This window comes from Rhinolophus ferrumequinum, chromosome X, assembly GCF_004115265.2.
Source record: "Rhinolophus ferrumequinum isolate MPI-CBG mRhiFer1 chromosome X, mRhiFer1_v1.p, whole genome shotgun sequence".
Lineage (NCBI taxonomy): Eukaryota > Metazoa > Chordata > Mammalia > Chiroptera > Rhinolophidae > Rhinolophus > Rhinolophus ferrumequinum.
The window spans coordinates 42,806,115-42,828,702 of record NC_046284.1 but is presented as its reverse complement, the minus strand read 5'-3'; the positions used below and the strand labels follow the sequence as shown (position 1 = coordinate 42,828,702).

Below are 22,588 nucleotides of genomic sequence, written 5' to 3'. Positions count from 1 at the left end.
GTTAAATGTATATTAACCTGCATATGACCCTTACTTACAGCCTAGAGAAAACTTGGATCTTTATGAAATAATTCTTTCTTCTTAATGTCTGAAAGGGGAAATTTATACTAATGCAAAACTATGTGTTGTCTATAGCTCACCCTTCTGGTTCCCTGATTCTGATTAGGTGGAAGCTCTTGTAAACCCTGTAAATTGGAAATAACTGATAGCAATGGAAAATGATTTTTTTTACAGACATGCAAATTCCGTGTTATCCAGGATGGAAACTACGTCTTAGAGAAGGTGAAAAACTTGTCCCAAATCACAAAGCTGGGAAGTAGCCAAAACTTCCTAGAGAGATGTCTTCCTTTCCTCCTCCTCCACATTCTATCCCCCTCTACCTCCCAGCTTCAAATGGCTCTGAATGAATTAGGGGTGAAAAGGGGAAAATGGGTATGTCAAATCCAAACTGAACTTAAATTCTGTTTTGCCTGCGATCACTTTGCCCATCTGGAATATTCATTAAGTGGATATGCTAAACTTGGCTCTAAACAAACTGTCTTGAAATGGGCAAGGTTATGTTACATGGACCCTTTTACCCTTTGGGGCTGAAATCATGTGGAGGCTCCAGACACATCATTTAAGATGAGCCCAAATGTTCTGGAAATTGCCAAGGAGGCTGATTAGACTGGAGTTAGGCTTCACTTATGTTCATAAACTATTTGAAATGAAGATTTAAATATTCACTACTGAGAACACCACTTCAAATTTTGTACTGGTGGGGAATAAGGGCTCCTTGTAATTCTGAATTTGCCAATTAAAGTCCCATTTTCCCCCTTCAAATTGATTAGTCAGTTTATTTTTTGCGTGTGAATACATCCTCATTCCTTCCCATCAGCAAGGAAATTCTGAAGGAATAAGAGCATATCTTGTCTGCCTAAGCTTGGGTTGGGTTATATTATAACACTTTCACTTTGACAAATATTTGTTGAGTCCTTGTGCATTCCTGCTCTGTCTCTAATATCTTCTAATCAGTGAGGTGCATATTTTGTAGAAGGGAAATTCTGTAGATAGCATGCTAAAGATCAATAATTTGACATGTTTAAATTGTGTTTAATGACGGGTGGTTGTGTTCCTGTGTGCCGAGTAACCCAATTGGATACAGTTAGCAAAGAAAATTCATTTACTTCAAGCTGCTGCCACCTGAGCATTTCTAATGCATGGGTCATGTGGCAGTTTAAGAATAGATTAATAAATTATTTGATATTCCTTCCTGCAAGAAGTGAAGCCTGATTCCCCTCCCCTTGAATATGGGCTAGACTTAGCGACTGCTCCTAATGAATAGACTACAATAGAAGTGACAGTATGTGGCTTTGGAAACTACATTTTCCTTGTTCACTCTTTTGAATTACTCAGTCTGGGCAAAGATCCTGCTAACAGCCATCTTGGAACTGGATCCTACATTCCCAATTGAGCCTTCAGATGACTGCAACCCCTACCAACATCTTGACCAAAGCTACATGAGAGATCCTGGGCCAGACAGAACCACTCAGCTAAGCCACACTAGAATTCCTAACCCACAGAAACTGTGAGATAATAACAAATATCTGTTGTTTTAAGCCACTCAGATTTGGGAGCAATTTGTTTCATAGTAAGACAAAAGTGATACAGGTTAGAAATACCAAAAATAGCCAGTGATATATCTGGAAAAAATGATTAGCTCAGTGATTATTACCAGACATTATGATCTTGACCAAGTGTTTAAAGTCAACTTTTTTTTCAGGAGCCTGCTTAGAATCTGTACAAACAATTTCATTTGTAATCCAAGTGTTAAAACCTTGATCTTTGTAGTTTGAGCAATATAGATTTGTTTAGATTCATGTTCTATTCTGTACACTTAACCAAAATATCACTAAACACATGCATTTCGATTCCTTTAGCAAGCATTACACAAATTCTTATTGATCTCTAGCACTATGCTGTGTGAAATAGGAGCATTTATACATCTATTTATTCGCAGGCATTATTTGAGCATCTACTAGGACCCAGGCACTGTGTTCGGCACTGAGGATGCAAAAATGAACATGACACCTTGTTCTTGCAAGGGCCCAGTATTTAGTTGGGATAGTAGACAGGTAAATACATACTTTATACATGCTATGATATTGCAGAGATCAGAACTACTATCTATTTGAAGTATTGAAGAATGAATAGGAGTTTTCAAGCAAAGAAGGGTGGTTGACTAGAGGGATGGAATTCCAGGTGCAGAGCAACAGTGTGTGCAAACACATTAAACTATAAAGAGCCTGAGCTGCCTCTTCTTTCTGCCTCAGAAAAGACATGGCTGGGTGACATGCATGCTCTTGCCAGCGTGAGGCTGGCAGGACAGGCTGTTTTTCTAGACTACAGGCCTTTCAAAGGCAAGAGACTGCTCCAGCTGTCTCAAATAGAAGGAGAAAGAAAGAGTGCTTGTGCTCTCTGCCCCAAGGTTCTCAATCTTGAATTCTCATGGTGAACCCTGAGCCTTGGGAAGATAAATGTGTAAGTTCTTCTGGACCATGTAATTTCCTTGCCATGAAGAACTCAAATTGTGCATGAATCTACTAATCTTCTAAACTTGGACTTCTATGTCCTTTTGCCTTTTAGATCAGTATCACTCAAACTGTGGGTACAAGACCTCACACCAGAACATACAACATATTTCAGCCTTCATCAATAACATCATGCTATGAAAAAAAGAGTCAGCTGAAGTAAATGGTTTGTTCATGGCAGGGTTTACTTTTGGCAGAAGCTACTAATCTCATCCTAGATTGATAAATTGTTCATGGGTTGGCAGTGAGCCATAGACAACATTTTTTAGATTACTTACTATTCACTAGATAAAATACTATATGACAAAACTCTTTGTTTCCTTTCAGAATTTGGCCTATACAGTACATTCTTTTCTAATTGTAAGAGTGATGCAGTTTATTTTGTTTCTCATTTTTGTTTTGAATTCTATAAAGTTCAAAGTGAAATTTGAAGCTCAAGTGCATCAACTATGTTGACACTTTTAGGAGGAATTTTTTAACTTCTTGTTTTTGGTTTTGATTTTCTATCCCAAATTTATATTTGAAGTGATTATTTCATTACTATGATGGTGAAGTATGATGGTGAAGATGATGACAATGAAGACAACCACAGCAATAGGCATCACAAAAATCATGGAAAAATAGGTCAGATTTCTGGTTTGCATCCACTCAAGTAGAACGAGGGTTGTAGGTGTATCTGATTACTCCAAACAAGTTTGACGGTTTAGTTTCTGAATTCATAGAATTGATATCATGGAGACACAATGGTGTTTATGAGGAACTCATTCCTCTGCATGCTGAAGGTACTGGCCTTCATAAATTAAGCCAGCATGCACAATTAGGAAACGAACACTCACCGTCTTGGTCGTTACCTGAGTCAGCTGGAGACTTGCTCCGGCGCATGGGGCCAGGGCTCTTGGCTGAACTCTTCTGAGGCGTTGGAGATGCCTTGGGGCCACCAGAGGCTGAAGGGTTTCCTTTCATGACTCGACATTCTGGTGGAAAAATACACAGACAGCTTAGTAGAGCCAGGGTGAAATTGAGGCTCAGCATATTACCAACCTCTGGAAACTGGAAAAACAACCAGAGGCCAAAGCACCTAAAGGCTGAGGACAACAAGGTGGTACTCAATTTTTGCAACAATGATGAATCTCAAGAAGGAGACTTGGGGGAGTTTCAAAAGTCACCTGGGTTAAACCAAGTATTTAACTCACTGGATTATAGAAATAAGGGAAGAGGACGTCATCAAAATGGCGGCGTGAGGTGAGCCTCTGTAAATCTCCCCTGCAATTTACAACTACTAGAACAACTATTACTCCACAAAGGACTCCCTGCTCAGCACACAGGCAAGACGAAGAGGCCCACTACGGAATTCACCTAAAGGTGGGCAAATTGGGCGAGCGGGGGAGGCGGGAAGGGGGAAGCGCAGAGATGGAGCCGTGCGGGTGCAGGACGCAGACCTAGCTCAGTGCTCCCAGCTGGCTGCATCCCGGGAACTGCCCTGACTGCGGCAGAGGGAAGAACTCGGACTGCTAGGGCTCCATTCATGGCCCACAGGGCTAAGAGGACAGTATATATAACACGGCTGAAACCAACTCTCACGGCAGAGACCTCAGAGTAAAGACTGAGGGAAGAAGGCTGAAAACGGTGGTTTAAGCCCTCACTGCTGAGCAGAGAACAGAAGCCTTAGGCACTGAGACTAGCTGCCGCTTCCCTACCCTCCCAGAGATCGCCCCAACCCCACCTGCCCGGTGCTAGAAGCAGAGCAGTAGCAGTGTCAGATCAAAAGAAAAGAATATTTCCTGTTCTAAGAACAGTGGACCACAGACACAGATTCACAGCCCAACTAGTTCCGGCAAAGGGCAGGGAGCTGTGGAAGCAGGACCGGCTGTGGTGGTGGTCGCCGCCATTGCTCTGGGCCACCTATCACAACTCACCCCGCCCCTGTCACCACCTATCTGGGCATATCCATGCAGGAGTAAACAGAACAGCTGAAACATACGTGCTCTGAATCTGGAGGAAGAGCACTGGAACCTCAGAAGTTCTCCACATACCCACACGGACACTGTGCCCTGTGACCCAGGCGAACTATTAATAGAGGAGAAGCCCATATACCAGGGAATCCCCCCCCATTCTGTGAGAAGCAAGAATAGTGCAGAGAAAACATAGCACTACTGTGTGAGAGAAAAAAAGGCTGCAGTCAGAGAGAAAATAAAACATTCTGCCAACAAGAACTGGAAAACAGAAGAAAGACATATTCCTATCAACCTGTTGCAGAAGCCACTCCTGTAGATGTCTAGGAAGAGAAATAATAAAGCAGTTATTGACATGAATAACCAAGGCAACAAGACAGCTCAGAAACAAAGTGGAAAGTCTCCAGAAAAGGAACTGAAAGATATGGAAATATGTGACTTAAATGACAGAGAATTCAAGATTGCAGTTCTGAAAAAACTCAACGAGATGCAAGGAAACACAGAAAGTCAGTTTAATGAACTCAGAAATACAATCAAAGTACAACATGAGCATTTTACGATAAAAATTGAAATTTTTTTCTTTTTTTTGTTTTTAAATTTATTAGGGTGACAATTGTTAGTAAAATTAAATAGATTTCAGGAGTACAATTCTGTATTACAACATCTATAAATCCCATTGTGTGTTCACCACCCAGAGTCAGTTCTCCTTCCATCACCATATATTTGATCCCCCTTACAGTCATCTCCCATCCCCCATCCCCTTACCCTCTGGGAACCACTAAACTATTGTCAATGTCTGTGAGTTTTTTCTTTCTCATTTGTTTGTCCTGTTCTTTTGTTGTTTTTGGTTTATATACACATATCAGTGAAATCATATGGTTCTCTGCTTTTTCTGTCTAACTTATTTTGCTTAGCATTATACTCTGAAGATCCACCCATGCTGTCAAAAAGTTCCTATATCATCTTTTCTTACCGCCGAATAGTATTCCATTGTGTATATATACCACAACTTCTTTATCCATTCATCTATCGAAAGATATTTTGGTTGTTTCCATGTCTTGGACACCGTAAACAAAGCTGCAATGAACATTGGCGCATATGTGTCTTTATGTATAAATGTTTCCAAATTTTTGGGGTAGATACCCAGGAGACAGACTGCTGGGTCATATGGTAATTCTATTCGAAATTTTTTGAGGAAACTCCACACTGCCTTCCATAACAGTTGCACGAGTCTGCATTACCACCAACAGTGTATGAGGGTTTCTTTTCCTGCACAGCCTCTCCAACACTTGTTACTATTTATCTTGTTGATGACAGTCATTCTGACTGGGGTGAGGAGATATCTCATTGTGGTTTTTATTTCCATTTCTCTGATGATTAGTGATGTTGAGCATTTTTTCATAAGTCTATTTGTCATTTGTATGTCCTCTTTGGAGAAATGTCTCTTCAGGTCTTCTGCCCATTTTTCCATTTGGTTGTTTGTTTTTTTGTTGTTGAATTTCATGAGTTCCTTGTATATTTTGGATATTAGCCCCTTATCGGAGGCACTGTTCTCCCATTCAGTTGGTTGCCTGTTTATTTTGTCAATGGTTTCTTTTGCTGTGCATAAGCTATGAAGTTTCATATAGTCCCATTCGTTTATTTTAGCTTTTACTTCACTTGCTTTAGGAGTCAAATTCATAAAATGTTCTTTGAACCCAAGGTCCATAAGTTTAGTACATATCTTTACTTCTACGCAATTTATTGTGTCAGCTCTTTTGCTTAAATCTTTGACCCATTTTGAATTAATTTTGGTACATGGTGACAGATAGCAGTCCAGTTTCATTGTTTTGCACGTGGCTTTCCAATTCTGCCAGCACCATTTATTGAAGAGGCTGTCTTTTCTCCATTCTATGTTTTTTGGTTCTTTGTCAAAAATTATCTGTCCATATTTATGTGGTTTTATTTCTGGGTTCTCAATTCTATTCCATTGGTCTATGTGTCTGTTTTTCTGCCAATACCATGCTGTTTTCATTATTGTAGCCCTGTAGTACAAGCTTAAGTCAGGGAGTGTGATACCTCCAGGATTGTTCCTTTTTTCTTAAGATTGCTTTGGCTATTTGGGGTCTTTTGTGGTTGCAAACAAATCTGATGATTTTTTTCTTCTATTTCTTTAAAAAATATCATTGGGATTTTGATGGGGATTGCATTAAATCTGTACATTGCTTTGGGTAATATAGCCATTTTATCTAGGTTGATACTTCCAATCCCTGAGCACGGAATGTCTTTCCCTTTCTTTGTGTCTTCTTCAATTTCTTTCAAAAATGTCTTATAGTTTTCAGTATATAGGTCCTTCACCTCCTTGGTTAAGTTTATTCCTAGGTATTTTATTCTTTTTGCTGCAATTGCAAAAGGAATTGTTTTTTGTATTTCTTTTTCTGAGATTTCATTGATAGTATATAAGAATGCAATGGACTTTTGTATGTTGATTCTTGTAGCCAGCAACCTTACTGTATTCGTTCATTGATTCTAATAGCTTTTTGGTGGAGTCTTTAGGGTTTTCTATATATAGCATCGCGTCATCAGCAAAGAGTGATAATTTAACTTCTTCATTCCCAGTGTGGATGCCTTTTATTTCTTTCTCTTGCCTGATTGCTCTGGCGAGGACTTCAAAACACTATGTTGAAAAGCAGAGGTGATAGGGGACAGCCCTGTCGTGTTCCTGAACGTATACCAACGGGCTTCAGTTTTTCACCATTAATTATGAGATTAGCTGAGGGCTTGTCATATATAGCCATTACTATGTTAAGGTATTTTCCTTCTCTATTTTATTAAGTGTTTTAATCATAAATGGATGTTGTATCTTGTCAAATGCTTTTTCTGCATCAATTGATATAATCATGTCATTTTTGTACTTTACTTTGTTTATGTGATATAGCACATTGATGGGTTTGTGGATGTTGAACCATCCTTGTCCCCTGGGGATGAACCCCACTTAGTCATGATGAATAATTTTTTTAATGCATAGTTGAGCAGAGAATAGAAGCTTTAGTCACTGAGACTAGCCATCCCCTCCTTACCCTCCCAGAGCTCACCATGCCCCACCTGCCTGGTGCGAGAAGCGGAACACTAGCAGTGTCACATCAAAAGAACAGAATATTTGGCGTTCTGAGAACTGTGGACTGTAGACACAGATTCGCAGCCCAACTAGTTCCAGCAAAGCGGAGGGAGCTGTGGAAGCAGGACCAGCTGCGGTGTTGGTCACAACCATTGCTCTTGGCCACCTCTCACAACTCACCCTGTCCCTCGCCCCACCTATCTGGGCGGATCCCTGCAACAGTAAACAGGGCTGCTGAAACATACAAGCTCCATTGCTCTGGGCCACCTCTCACAACTCACCAAGCCCCTGGCCCACCTATATGGGCAGATCCTGCAGCAGTAAACAGAACTGGTGAAACATACAGGCTCTGAATCTGGTGCAGGAAGAGCTCTGGAACTTCATAAGCTCTCTACATACCCACCGGGACACTGGGCCATGTGACCCAGGTGAACTATTAACAGAGGAGAAGCCCATCTCCCAGGGAATCCCCCCATTGTGTGAGAAGCTGGAATAGTGCAGAGAAAACATAGCACTACAGAAAGAAACAGAAAAAAAGGTTACAGTCAGAGAGAATATAAAACATTCTACCAACATGTACTGGAAAACAAAAGAAAGAAATCTCCCTATGAACCTGTTCCAGAAGCCACTACTGTAGATGTCTAGGAAGAGAAATAATAAATCAGTAATTGCCATGAATAACCAAGGCAACAAGACAGCTCAGAAGGAAAGTAAAAAGTCTCCAGAAAAGGAACTTAAAGATATGGAAATATGTGACTTAAATGACAGAGAATTCAAGATTGCAGTTCTGAAAAAACTCAACGAGATGCAAGAAAACACAGAAAGGCAGTTTAATGAACTCAGAAACACAATCAAAGAACAACATGAGCATTTTACAAAAGAGATTGAAATTTTAAAAAAAGAACCAAATAGAATTTCTGGAGATTAAGAAATCAATAGAAGAAATTCAGAATGAAATAGCCAGCTTAGGAAGCAGAGTTGACCAGATGGAGGAAAGAATCAGTGAAATCAAAGACAGAAACTTGGAAATAACATGGATGGAAGAAGAAAGATACTAGAGACTTAAAAGAAATGAAACAACTCTACAAGAACTTTCTGACTCCATCAGAAAGAGCAATATAAAAATAATACCAGAAGGTATTACCAGAAGAAGAAGAAGAAAAATATAAGGCATACCAGAAGGAGAAGAAGGAGAGAAGGGAACAGAGAATATATTCAAACAAATTGTTGATGAGACCTTCCTAACCTTGTGGAGAGAACTGGATCCTCGAATCCTAGAAGAAAATAGAACACTTAATTACATCAATCCCAACAGGCCTTCTCCAAGTCATGTTTTATTGAAGCTGTCTAAAATCAACAACGAAGAAAGAATCCTCAAGGCAGCCAGGGAAAAGAAGACAGTAACCTACAGAGGAAAGCCCATTAGATTATCACCAGATTTTTCAGCAGAAACTCTACAAGCCAGGAGGGAGTGAAACCAAATATTCAAACTATTGAAAGAGAGAAATTATGAGCCGAGAATAGTATATCCAGCAAAGATATCCTTTAGATATGAAGGAGGAATAAAGACATTTCCAGATACACAGAAGCTGAGGGAATTTTCTAATACATTACCTGCACTACAAGAAATACTAAAGGAGGCTATTTGATGACCATCAGCAGGGACAATTTTTGGCAACCAAAACATAAAAAGGGGGAGAGTAAAGGCCTGAACTGGAATATGGGAATGGAGAAAGTAAGCGTGGTGAAGAAAATGGAATACTCTAAATATCAAACTTTCTTTAACATAAACTTAAGGGTAACCACTCAAAACAAAATCCAGAACTGAAATATATACTGTAATGAAAGAAGAAACAGATGGAAACATCATAGAATACCACCACAGAGAAAAAATAGACAACAACAAAAAGGCAAAGAAACCATGGAGACACAGCCTTACCAGAAAATTAAAGATAGAATGACAGGAAATCCTCACATATCAATAGTCACCCTAAATGCAAAAGGACTAAACTCACCAATAAAAAGGCACAGAGTAGCAGACTGGTCATTTAACTAAACCCAACCATATGCTGTCTCCAACAGACACATCTCAGCTACAAGGACAAGCATAGACTCAAAGAGAAAGGGTGGAAATTCACACTCCAAGCAAATGGGACCCAGAGAAAATCAGGTGTAGCCATAAAGATTTCAGATGAAACAGACTTCAGGGTGAAAAAGATAACAAGAGACAAAGATGGACATTTCATAATGGTAAATGGACTCTACAACAAGAAGACATAACAGTCATCAATACTTATGCCCCCAATCAGGGAGCACTGAAATATACAAAGCCACCACTAACAGAAATAAAGGGAGAAATTGACCAAAACACAATTATACTAGGGAACCTAAATAAATCATTGACAGCTATGGATAGATCATCCAAACAGAAAATAAATAACGAAATAGCAGCCCTAAATGACACGTTAGATGAAATGGACATAATTGACATATATAGAGCACTTCATGCTAAACCATCAGACTATACATTCTTTTCTAGTGTACATGGAACATTCTCAAGGATAGACCATTTATTGGGACATAAAATCAGCCTCAGCAAATTTAAGAAGATTGAAATCATACCAATCATATTCTCTGATCACAAGGCTTTGAAATCAACTGCAAAAAGAAAGCAGGAAAAAACACAAATACATGGAGATTAAACAACATACTTTTAAAGAACATCTGGGTCAAAGAAGAAATTAGAGGAGAGATCAAAATATACATAGAAACAAATGACAATGAAAATACATCCTACCAAAATTTTTGGGATGCAGCGAAAACAGTTTTAAGACGGAAATTTATATTACACGCCTATCTCAAGAAACAGGAAAATTACCAAATAAATAACCTCATGTTACACCTTAAAGAACTAGAAAAAGAAGAACAAGTGAAACCCAATGTCAACAGAAGAAAGGAAATAACAAAAATCAGAGCAGACCTAAATGAAATAGAAAAGAAAAAAACATTAGAAAAAATTAATGTGCCAAAGGGCTGGTTCTTTGAAAAGATTAACAAAATTAACAAACCCTTGGCTAGACTCACTAAGATAAAAAGAGAGAAGACACTAATTAACAAAATCAGAAATGAAAAAGGGGAATTTGTCACAGACACCACAGAAATACAAAGGATCATCCAAGAATACTATGAAGGACTATATGCAACCAAATTCAATGACCTAGAAGAAATGGACAAGTTCTTAGACACATATAGCCTTCCAAGGCTGAACCATGAAGAACTGGAAAATCTAAACAGACTGATCACCAATAACTAAATTGAGTCAGTCATCCAAAACCTTCCCAAAAGCAAAAGTCCTGGACCAGATGGCTTCACTAGTGAATTCTACCAAACCTTCAAAGAGGATCTAATACCAATACTGCTCAAACTCTTCGAAAAAATTGAAGAAGAGACAGTACACTGTAACTCATTTCATGAGGCCAAAATTACCCTGATAACAAAACCTGGTAAGGACAACAGAAAAAAAGAAAACTTCAGACAAATATCTCTGATGAATACAAATGCAAAAATCCTAAACAAAATTGTAGCAATTTGAGTACAACAATGCTTTAAAAAGATTATTCATCACGACCAATCAGGTTCATCCCTGGAGCACCAAGATCGTTCAACATCCACAAATCAATCAATGTGATACATTGCATAAACAAAATAGAGGACAAAAATCATATGATTATATCAATTGAGGCAGAAAAAGCATTTGACAAGATACAACATCTATTTATCATTCAAACACTTAATAGAATAGGTATAGAAGGAAAATACCTTAACATGCTGAAGGCCATATATGACAAATCCTCAGCTAATCTTATAATTAATGGTGAAAAACCTGAAGCCCTTTGCTTTACGTTCAGGATCACGACAGGACTGTCCCCTATCACCTCTGCTTTTCAACATAGTGTTGGAAGTCCTCGCCAGAGCAATCAGGCAAGAGAAAGAAATAAAAGGCATCCACATTGGGAATGAAGAAGTTAAATTGTCACTCTTTGTAGATGACATGATGCTATATATAGAAAACCCTAAAGACTCCACCAAAAAGCTACTAGAAACAATCAACGAATACAGTAAAGTTGCTGGCTACAAAATCAAGTACAAAAGTCCATCGCATTCCTATATACTAACAATGAAATCTCAGAAAAAGAAATACAAAAAACAATTTGTTTTTTGTAATTGCAGGAAAAAGAATAAAATTCCTAGGTATAAACTTAACCAAGGATGTTGAAGGACCTATATGCTGAAAACTATAAGACATTTTTGAAAGAAATTAAAGAAGACACAAAGAAATGGAAAGAAATTCTGTGCTCATGAATTGGAAGAATCAACATAGTTAAATTGGCCATATCACCCATAGCCATATACAGATTTAATGCAATCCCCATCAAAGTCCCAATGGCATTTTTTAAAGAAATAGTACAAAAAAATCATCAGTTTTGTTTGGAACCACAAAAGACCCCAAATAGCCAAAGCAATCTTAAGGAAAAAGAACAATACTGGAGGTATCACACTCCCTGACTTTAGCTTGTACTACAGGGTTACAATAATCAAAACAGCATCGTATTGGCAGACAAACAGACCAATGGAATAGAACTCAGAACCCAGAAATAAAACCACATAATATGGACAGACAATTTTTGACAAAGAAACTAAAAACATACAATGGAGGAAAGACAGCCTCTTCAATAAATGGTGCTGGGAGTATTGAATAACCACGTGCAAAAGAATGAAACTGGACTGCTATCTGTCACCATGTAGCAAAACTAATTCAAAATGGATCTAAGACTTAAGCATAAGACCTGACACAATAAACTGCATAGAAGAAAACATTGGTACTAAACTTATGGACTTTGCGTTCAAAGAGCATTTTATGAATTTGAGTCCAAAGGCAATGGAAGTAAAAGCTAAAATAAACGAATGGGACTATATGAAACTTAAAAGCTTCTGCACAGCAAAAGAAACCATCGACAAAATAAAGAGGCCACCAACTGTATGGGAGAAGATTTTTGCAAACTGTGCCTCCGATAAGGGGCTAATATCCAAAATATACAAGGAACTCATGAAACTCAACAACGAAAAAACAAACAACCCAATTGAAAAATGGGCAGAGGACCTGAAGAGACATTTCTCCAAAGAGGACATAAAATGGCAAATAGACATATGAAGAAGTGCTCAACATCACTAATCATCAGAGAAATGCAAATAAAAACCACAATGAGATAGCACCTCACCCCAGTCAGAAATTCTATCTTCAGCAAGACAAATAGTAACAAGTGTTGGAGAGGCTGTGGAGAAAAAGGAACCCTCATACACTGTTGGTGGGAATGCAGACTGGTGCAGCCTTTATGGAAGGCACTGTGGAGTTTCCTCAAAAAATTACGAATAGGATTACCGTATGACCCAGCAATCCCTCTCCTGGTTATATACCAAAAATATATGAAAACATTTTTACATAAAGACACGTGTGCTCCAATGTTCATTGCAGCTTTGTTTACCGTGGCCAAGACATGGAAATAACCAAAATGTCCTTCAATAGATGAATGGATAAAGAAGTTGTGATATATATACACAATGGAATACTATTCACCGGTAAGAAAAGATGATATAGGAACATTTGTGACAACATGGATGGATCTTGAAAGTATAATGCTAAGTGAAATAAGTCAGACAGAAAAAGCAGAGAACCATATGATTTCACTGATATGTGGTATATAAAGCAAAAACAACAAGAGAACAAGACAAACTAATGAGAAACAAGAATTCATAGACACAGACAACAGTTTAGTGTTTGCCAGAGGTGTAAGCTGGGTGCGGGGTGGGAAATGAGGGTAAGGGGGATCAAGTATTTGGTTATGGAAGGAGAACTGACTCTGTTTGGTGAACACACATTGGGATTTATAGATGATGTAATACAGAATTTTACACCTGAAATCTATGTAATTTTACTAACAATTTTCACCCCAATAAATAAATAAAAAAAAAGAAATTAGGTAAGAAGTTGAAGAGCAGGTTGGGTAGATAATTATTCAACTCAGTCATTGATGAGCAAACCAGCCATGTCTCAGAATAACACCTGTTCTCATGATTACTTAATTTTCTTGGAGAAGAGATTAACAGCTCAGGGGTTGTAGCCACACAGATGAAATATTCATGAGCAATTTAAAGGACAGGGTGGGAGTTACCATTTATTGTTCATTACATTCCGTGTATTGTAACAGTCATATGTGGGATGTTGTGTGTTTTTATAAATAAGCACTATTACTGCAACTGCTGTTTTACATCTATAGAGTTCTTTTTCATTTTTTAACATGTTTTAAATTTTTCAATTGCAGTTGAAAGCAATATTATAATATTAATATTTTCCAGTGTGCAACATGGTGATTAGACATTTGTATAACTTACATGGTTATTACCGTGATAAATCTAGTACCCATCTGACAACATACATAATTTTTATAATATTATTGAGTGTATTCCTTGTGCTATAATTTACATCCCCATGACTATTTTGTAACTACCAAATTGTACTTCCTAATCCCTTCGCCTTTTTCACTCATTCCCCCCAATGCCTCCCATTTGGCAACATTCAAAATGTTCTCTGTACTTATGAGTTTATGTTTTGTGTGTTCCTTTGTTTAGATTCCACATATATGTGAATCTGATGGCATTTGTCTATCTCTGTCTGACTTACTCTACTCAGCACAATATCCTCCATGTCCATCCACATTGTTGCAGATGGCAAGATTTCACTCTTATTTATGGCTAAGTAATATTTCTTTGTATATGTGTATCACCTTTTCTTTAGTCATTCCTCCACTAATGGACACCCAGGTTGTCTCCATAGCTTGGTTATTGTAAATAATGCTGCATTGAACGTATGTATGCATATGTCCATTTGAAGTAGTGTTTTGGGTTTCTTCAAACAAATACCTAGAAGTAGGATTACTGGGTCCTTCTTTGTCTCTTGTTATAGCCTTTGTTTTAAAGTCTACTTTGTGTGGCATAAGTATTGCTACCCCAGTTTTTAATTTTCATTTACATTTTCATGAAATGTATTTTTGCACTAAATCCCTTTAGTTTCAGTATGTGTGTCTTTCGATCTGAAGTGAGCCTCCTGTAGGCAGCATATGGAAAGGTCTTGTTTTTATTATCCTATCAGCCACTCTATGTTTTTTGATTGAAGAATTTAATCCATTTACATTAAAAGTATTTGTTGGAATGAGAAGCAAGATAGCAGAATAGGTAAACGTGCTTACCACTTCCCATGACCACATTAAAATTACAACTAAGTTATAGAAAAATCAACCTTGAGAATTGTCTTAAGACTAGCTGAACAGAACCACTATAAATAAGGATATAAAGAAAAAGCCACATTGAGACTGATAGGAAGGGCAGAAATCCAATATGGGCTGACCCCCAAACCCACAGGCAGTGGTTGAGCACAAGGAGGGACACCTCAGTAGCAGAAGACCTCCAGAAGAGTGAGGGGTTCCCCAGGTTCCCCTCACCAGGGGGACCTACACCAGGTTCCCCAGTCCAGTGGTTCTGTGCTGAGAAAAAGACTCCCAAAAACATCTAGCTGTGAAAATCAGTGAGGATTCTGTCAGTCTTGATGAGACAGAAGGTAGCAGGAAACACAGACATCCTCTTAAAGGGCCCATGCACAGATATAATCAAATTCATGCACTCAACCGGGGCTCCAGCAGAGGGGTGGCAACTTGAGAGGCACCAGAGATATACAGAGAAACACTGAATTTTGTGGCTTCAGGGTGAGGGATAGAGTGACAGCTACCATTAGCCCTGTATAAAGTCAGCCTCACATGTAGCCTACTGGCTGGTGCCCTCTTAACTATGTTGAGCCCTCCACAACCAGCCAAACCTGAGGACGCAATGACCTCAGTGTTCTCTGGGGATTTTGTGGGGTGGTCACAGGCTCAACACTGGCACAAGAACTGAATCTGCATGAACCTTGTGAATACCACCTACCCCACCATGGTGATTCCTTCAGACCCTGCCTTACCCAACCCACAAGGCCTAGCTGGGGGAATTCTCACTACCTACGCAGCCCAGTTTCACCCTGAACACTGCAGGAGGCTCTTCCAGCAGCAGACAGCCCAAGGCAGCTTGTGAGACAACCTGGGATACTTTTGGTGGTGGGCAGTCTGCCCTGGCTAGCACTACAGCCTTTTTTCGACAGCTCTCAGGGTTCTGAGGGCCAAGGTGTATGGCAGCTGGCCTTGGTGTTCTCTGCACATTTTGCATAGTGGCCACAGGCACAACACTGTCCCCAAAACTGTATCTGCATTAACTCTTGGAACACCACCCACCTCACTCCAGTGATTCTGTGGGATCTTGCCCTGCCCAACTTGTATTGCACTATCAGAGGCACTGTCTGCATTGGGGTGACAAGCCCAGCCCTGTGCACCTAAAAAACGCTCTTTCAGTAGCAGAGCCATATGGGAAGCCAGTAGGTGGCAACAGGCCTAAGGGTACCCTGGGCCTTTTGCTAAGCTGCCCCAACTCTGATACTTGTGACAGCTGCCCTCAGTTCACAGTGTGACCACCCCCACACAATTGCAGGTTTAGCAAAGGCAGCAAGTAACTGCATATAGCTTTGTAGCTCCTACCAGGTAGCCCCAGGCTGATCACAGGCAAGGCTGAAATTGGCTTTCGTGAGAGGCTTTTGTGAGAGGCACCTTCCTAAGAGGCACCAGAAAAAACACAACAAGATACCAGCCTCAGATCACACCAGAGCACTACCCAATTAGCCCTACAAGTGGCACACCCAAAGGGTGATCTCAACAAACATAGCAGCCCACTAAGGTGAATCATCCTCTGAGGGGTCAGGCCCCATACAGTAGCTCATATGCTGCAGACATAGCTAATCCTCACAGCCTGTCAGCCTGAGAGTCAATCGCACCCCCTGATGTGACAAAAGCAATCAAGGCTCAACTACCACAGGAGGGCACACACAACATACACATGGGACACTCCTGGAACACACAGTACAAGTGATCAGGGAGACTGCACCAATGGAACATACAGGGTATGTACTACATAAGGCCACCCAGTGAAGACTGTGAGACATAGGAGATCTACCTAATACATAAAAATGAACACAGAGAGTCAGACAAAATGAAACAAACAAAAAAAAACATATCCCAAGTAAAAGAACAGGAGAAAGCTCCAGAAAATAATAGATGAAATGGAGGCAACCAACCACCAGAGACAGAGATCAAAAAGCTGGTTAGAAAAATGCTTAGGGAATATAGTGAGAACTTCAACGAAATGGTAGTAAGCACAATAAAGGAACTTGAAACCACAAAAAAGAACCAGTGAGAAATAAAGAATACAATAACTGAAATGAAGAAAACACTAGAAGGAATCAAAAGATGAATAAATGAAGCAGAAGATCGAATCACCAATTTGGAAGACGAGTAGCAGAAAACACCAAATCAGAACAAAAACAACAAAAAACAATTTAAAAAAAAAGATAATTCAAGGGACCTCTGGGACCACATCAAGCATAACAACATATGCATCATAGGTGTACAGAAGGAGGAGAGGGAGCAAGGGATCGAGAACATATTTGAGGAAATAATGACTGAAATGTGGTTAAGGAAATAGACATAAAAGGCCAGGAAATGCAGAGTTCCAAACAAGATGAACCCAAAGAGGTCTACACTGAGGCACATTATAATTGAAATTGCAAAGATTATAGACAAAGAGAGAATCCTAAAGGCAGCAAGAGAAAGACAAATAGTTATCTACAGAGGGGCTCCAATAAGAGTTCCAGCTAATTTCTCAACACAAGCATTGCAGGCCAGAATGGATTGGCAAGAAATATGCAAGCGATGAAAAGCAAAAGCCTATAACTAAGATTACTCTACCCAGCAAGAACAAATAAAGAGCCTCCCAGTAAAGAAAAAGCTAAAGGAATTCATTACCACCAAGCCAGTATTACAAGAAATGTTAAAGGGATTTCTTTAAGATGAAGAACGGAGAAACAAACAAAAATGTTTTAAAAAATATGAATAATAAAATGGCAATAACTGTGTACCTATCAACAATCACTTGAAGCATAAATGGATTAAAAGTTCCAATCCAAAGACATAGGGTAGTTGAATGGATAAGAAAAAAAAAACAAAAACAAAAACAAAAACACCCATACATAGGCTGTCTATAAGAGACCCACCTGAGATCAAAAGTCAAACATAGATTAAAAGTAAAGGGATGGTAACCACTAAACTATTGTCTGTGGGGGATCAAATATATGGTGATGGAAGGAGAACTGACTCCAGGTGGTGAACACACAATGGGATTTATAGATGATGTAAAACAGAATTGTACCACCTGAAATCTATGTAATTTTACTAACAATTGTCACTCCAATAAATTAAAAAAAAAAGTAAAGGGATGGAAAAAGGTATTTCATGCAAGTGGAAATGAAAAACAAAACAAAACAAAAAACGATGAGAAGCTGGGATAGCAATACTTAAACCAGAAAAAAGAGACCTTCAAATGAAGACTAAAATGAGAGACATAGAAGGAAATTGCATAATGATAAAGTGATAAAACCAACAAGAGGATATAGCACAAGCAAACATCTATGCATCCTACATAGGATCACTTAAATATAAAACAAATAATTGACTGATGTAAAGGAAGAGAGTAACAGTAATACAGTCATACTGGGGGACTTTAACACCCCATTGTCACCAAAAGACAGATATTCCAGATACAAAATCAACAAGGAAACAGGGGCCTTAATGAAAAACCAGACCACATAGATTTAATTGCTATTTTTGAGCACTCATACAAAAATAGCAGAATATACATTCTTTTCAAGGACACATTGAACATTTTCCAAGAAAGAAAACATGCTAGATAACAAAACAAATCTCAGTAAATTCAACAATATTGAAAACATATCAAGCGTCCTCTCTGATCATAATGGTATGAAACTAGAAATCAATTACAAAAAACAAACAAACAAACAAAAACCCTTAAAATGCACACAAAAACATGGAGGCTAAACATGCTGCTAAACAGTTATTGGGTTAACAGTGAGATCAAGGAAGAAATCAAAAGATACCTTGGGACAAATAAAAATGAAAACACAATGACCCAAAATCTATAGGACACGGAAACACCACTCCTAAGAGAAATACATAGCAATACAGGCCTACCTCAAGAAACAAAAAAAATGTCAAACAATCTAACTCTACCCTTAATGGAACTGGAAGACGAATAGCAGATAAAGCCCAAAGTACATAGAAGGAAGAAAATAATAAAGATCAGAGCAGAAATAAATGAAATAGAGTCTGAAAAACAATACAAAAGATCAATGAAACAAACAGCTGGTTCTTTGAAAAGATAAATAAAATTCAGAAACTTTTAACCAGATTCACCAAAAAAAAGAGAGATGACCCAAATAAATAAAATCAGAAATGAAAGAGGAAAAGTGACAATGGACATCACAGAAATAAAATTAAAAAAAAAGAAAAAAGGAAAAGAAGAAGAAAAAAGAAAATAATATGAGCAATTATACACCAACAAATTGGACAACCTGGAAGAAATTCATAAATTCCTAGAAGCATAAAATCTTCCAAGGCTGAATCAAGAAGAAACAGAAAATCTGAACCAAATGAATACTACTAATAAAATTAAATCATTTATGAACAAGCTCCCAACAAGAAGTCCTGAACCAGGTGAATTTTACCAAACATTCAAAGAATAAGTAGCACCTTTTCTTCTCAAACTATTCCAAGAAAATTCAACAGGAGCGAAGGCTCATAAGCTATTTCTATGAGGCCACCATTGCCCTGATTCCAAAACCACACAAAGACATTACAATAAAAGAAAAATATAGGCTGATATCCCTGAGAAACATAGATGCAAAAATCTTCAACAAAGTGTTAGCAAACCAATTCAGCAATATATTAAAAAGATCATACATCATGATTAAGAGTGATTTATTCCTGGGATAGAAGGTTTATTCAATATCCACAAATCATTTAATGCAATACACCACACAAACAAAATGGAAGATAAAAATCACATGATAAAAAGAAATAGATGGAGGAAAAGCATTTGACAATGTCCAGCATCCATTTGTGATAAAAACTCTCAGCAAAGTGGGAATTAAAGGAACATATTTCAACATAATTAAGGCCATATATTACAAACCCACAGTTATTATCATACTCAATGTGAAAAAGCTAAAAGTATTCACCATAATATCAGGAATAAGACAAGGATTTTCACTTTCACCATTTTTATATACATAGTACTAGAAGTCCTAGCCACATCAATCAAATAAGAAAAAATAAAAATAAAAGGCAACCAAATTGGAAATGAAGAAGTAAAACTGTCATTATTTACAGATGACATGACACTTTTTATAGAGAAGTACAAAGATTCCACACACAAAAAAAAATTGGAACTAATAAATGAATTTAACAGAGTAGCAGGATACAAAATTAATATTCAGAAATCAGTTGCACATTTATGCATCAATCATGAACTATCAGAGAGAGAAATTAAGAAAACAATAACTTTTACAACTGCATCAAAAAATAAAATATCTGGGAATAAATATGAGGCAGTAAAAGACCTGTAATCAGAAAAATATAAGATATGAAGAGAGAAAATTTAAAAGATACAAATAAATGGAAGCATATACCATGCTCATGGATAGAAAGAATAAATATAGTTAAAATGTTCATATTTAAAAACCAATCTATAGATTCAATGCAATACCTAATAAAATACCAATGGCATTTTTCACAGAACTGTAACAAATAATCCTAAAATATATATGGAACCATAAAGAACTCTTAATAACCATGGCCATCTTGACAAAGAAGAACAAAGTTGGATGTATAATGCCACCTGATATCAAACTATACTACAATGCCATAGTAATCAAAATACAAAGGTATTGACATAAAAAAAAAAAAAAACATTGATCAATGGAACACAATAGGGAACAGGGAATGGAGGAAGAAACCCATGCTTATAAGGTTATTTGGTCTATGACAAAGAAAGCAAGAATATATACTGGGGTAAGACAATCATTCAAAAATGGGTGCTAGGAAAACTGGACAGACATATGCAAAAAACTTGAACTGGACTGTCTTCTTACTCCATGTACAAGAATAAACTCAAAATGAATTAAAAATTTAAATGTAAGAGTTGAAACCATAAAACTCTTAGAAGAAAACATGGGCACTAATCTCTCAGACCAGTAATATTTTCACTGACATATCTACTGGGTCAAGGGAAACAGAAGAAAAATTAAACAAATGAGACTCCATCAAACTAAAAAGTTTTTGCACAGCAAAGGAAACCATCAACAAAATGAAAAGACATCCTACTGAATGGGAGAAGATATTTTCCAATGATACATCTGACATGGTTTAATAACCAAAATTCATAAAGAACTCATAGAACTCAACACCAAAGAAACAAACAACCCAATTAACAAAAGGGAATGGGACATGAATAAACATTTCTCCAAAGAGGACATACACATGACCAATAGACATATGAAAAGATGCTCAACATCAGCAATCATCAGAGTAATGCAAAAAAAAAAAAAAAAATGAGGTATCACCTCACACCTGTCAGAATTGTTGTCATCAATGAATCAACAAACAACAAATGTTGGTGAGGATGTGGAGAAGAGGGAACCCTCATACACTGTTCATTAGATTGCAAATTTGTGCAGCCAGTATGGAAAACACTATGGAGATTGCTCAAAAAATTAAAAAGAAACAAACAAACAAAACAACTACCTTATGACTGACAAATTCACTCCTATTTAACTATAGAAAACCAAGACACTAATTTGAAAAGATACATGCACCTCTATGTTCACTGCAGTGCTATTTACAATAGCCAAGATATGGAACAACCAAAATGCCCATTGATAGATGATTGGATAAAGCAATTGTGGTAGACATATAAAATGGAATACTTTTCCATAAAAATGAATGACATCTTACCATTTGTGACATCATGAATGGACCTAGAGAGTATTATCCTTTTTTTTAATTAGGTTATTATTATGTGTGTTTTTTATTTTTTTGCTATTGAGTGCATGAGTCTTTTAAAATATATTTTATTGTATTTTATTTACTTTTTCTAAACATTTTTTGTTAGTTTCAGGTGTAAAAAACAATATAATAAACATTTATCATTTGTATCCCTCACACAGTGATAACCCCTCTCCCCCCATCTACTACCCTCTGATATCGAATACAGCCATTACATTTCAACTGCTTCTATTGCTAATGCTTTACTCCACTTGTAATTATATATATAATATACACAATTGTAGTTGACACTCATTATTCTTCAGCTTCAGCTTCAGTTATACAGTGCAGTGGTCAGGCATCTACATCATCCCTGAGGTGGTCTCCCTAATGAGACAAATGTCCATCAGATACCCTACAAAATCTTTACAACATTATTGATTACATTCCCCAAATTGACTTTCGTATCCCTGTGGCAATCTTGTGGTTGCTGACTGTGCTTTCTAATCCCCTCACCTTCCCCCTTGTCCCCACCCCCCCATCTAGCAACCGTCAGTTTTTCCTCTATGTCTCTAAGACTGTTTCTGATTGGTTCATTCATTTATTCATTTCTTTAGATTCCACATATAAACGAGATCACATGGTATTTGTCTTTCTCTGTCTGACTTATTTTACTTAACACAATGTTCTCTAGGTCCACCCATATTGCTGCAAATGGTAAGATTTCATTCTTCTTTATGGCTGCATGATACTCCATTGTATAAAGGTGCCACAGTTTCTTAATCCAGTCATCTACAGATGGGCATTTTGGTTGTTTCCATGTCTTGGCTATTGTGTATAGTGCTGAAATAAACATAGGGGTGCATAAATTTTTTCGAATTA

At 37.7% G+C, this 22,588-nt stretch overlaps 1 protein-coding gene across 3 annotated transcripts in view; it reads right to left on the bottom strand.

The window, feature by feature from the left end:
- The window catches only part of DCX (doublecortin), a 234,843-nt gene that overhangs the window by 80,962 nt on the left and 131,293 nt on the right, over nt 1-22,588 (bottom strand). For 2 of the 3 annotated variants that reach the window (XM_033118742.1, XM_033118748.1), the window contains exon 5: nt 3,407-3,544. In XM_033118742.1, the coding sequence (XP_032974633.1) occupies nt 3,407-3,544 (138 nt within the window). The remainder of the gene's footprint in view (nt 1-3,406; nt 3,545-22,588) is intronic. The other variant, XM_033118756.1, reaches the window with a different exon arrangement.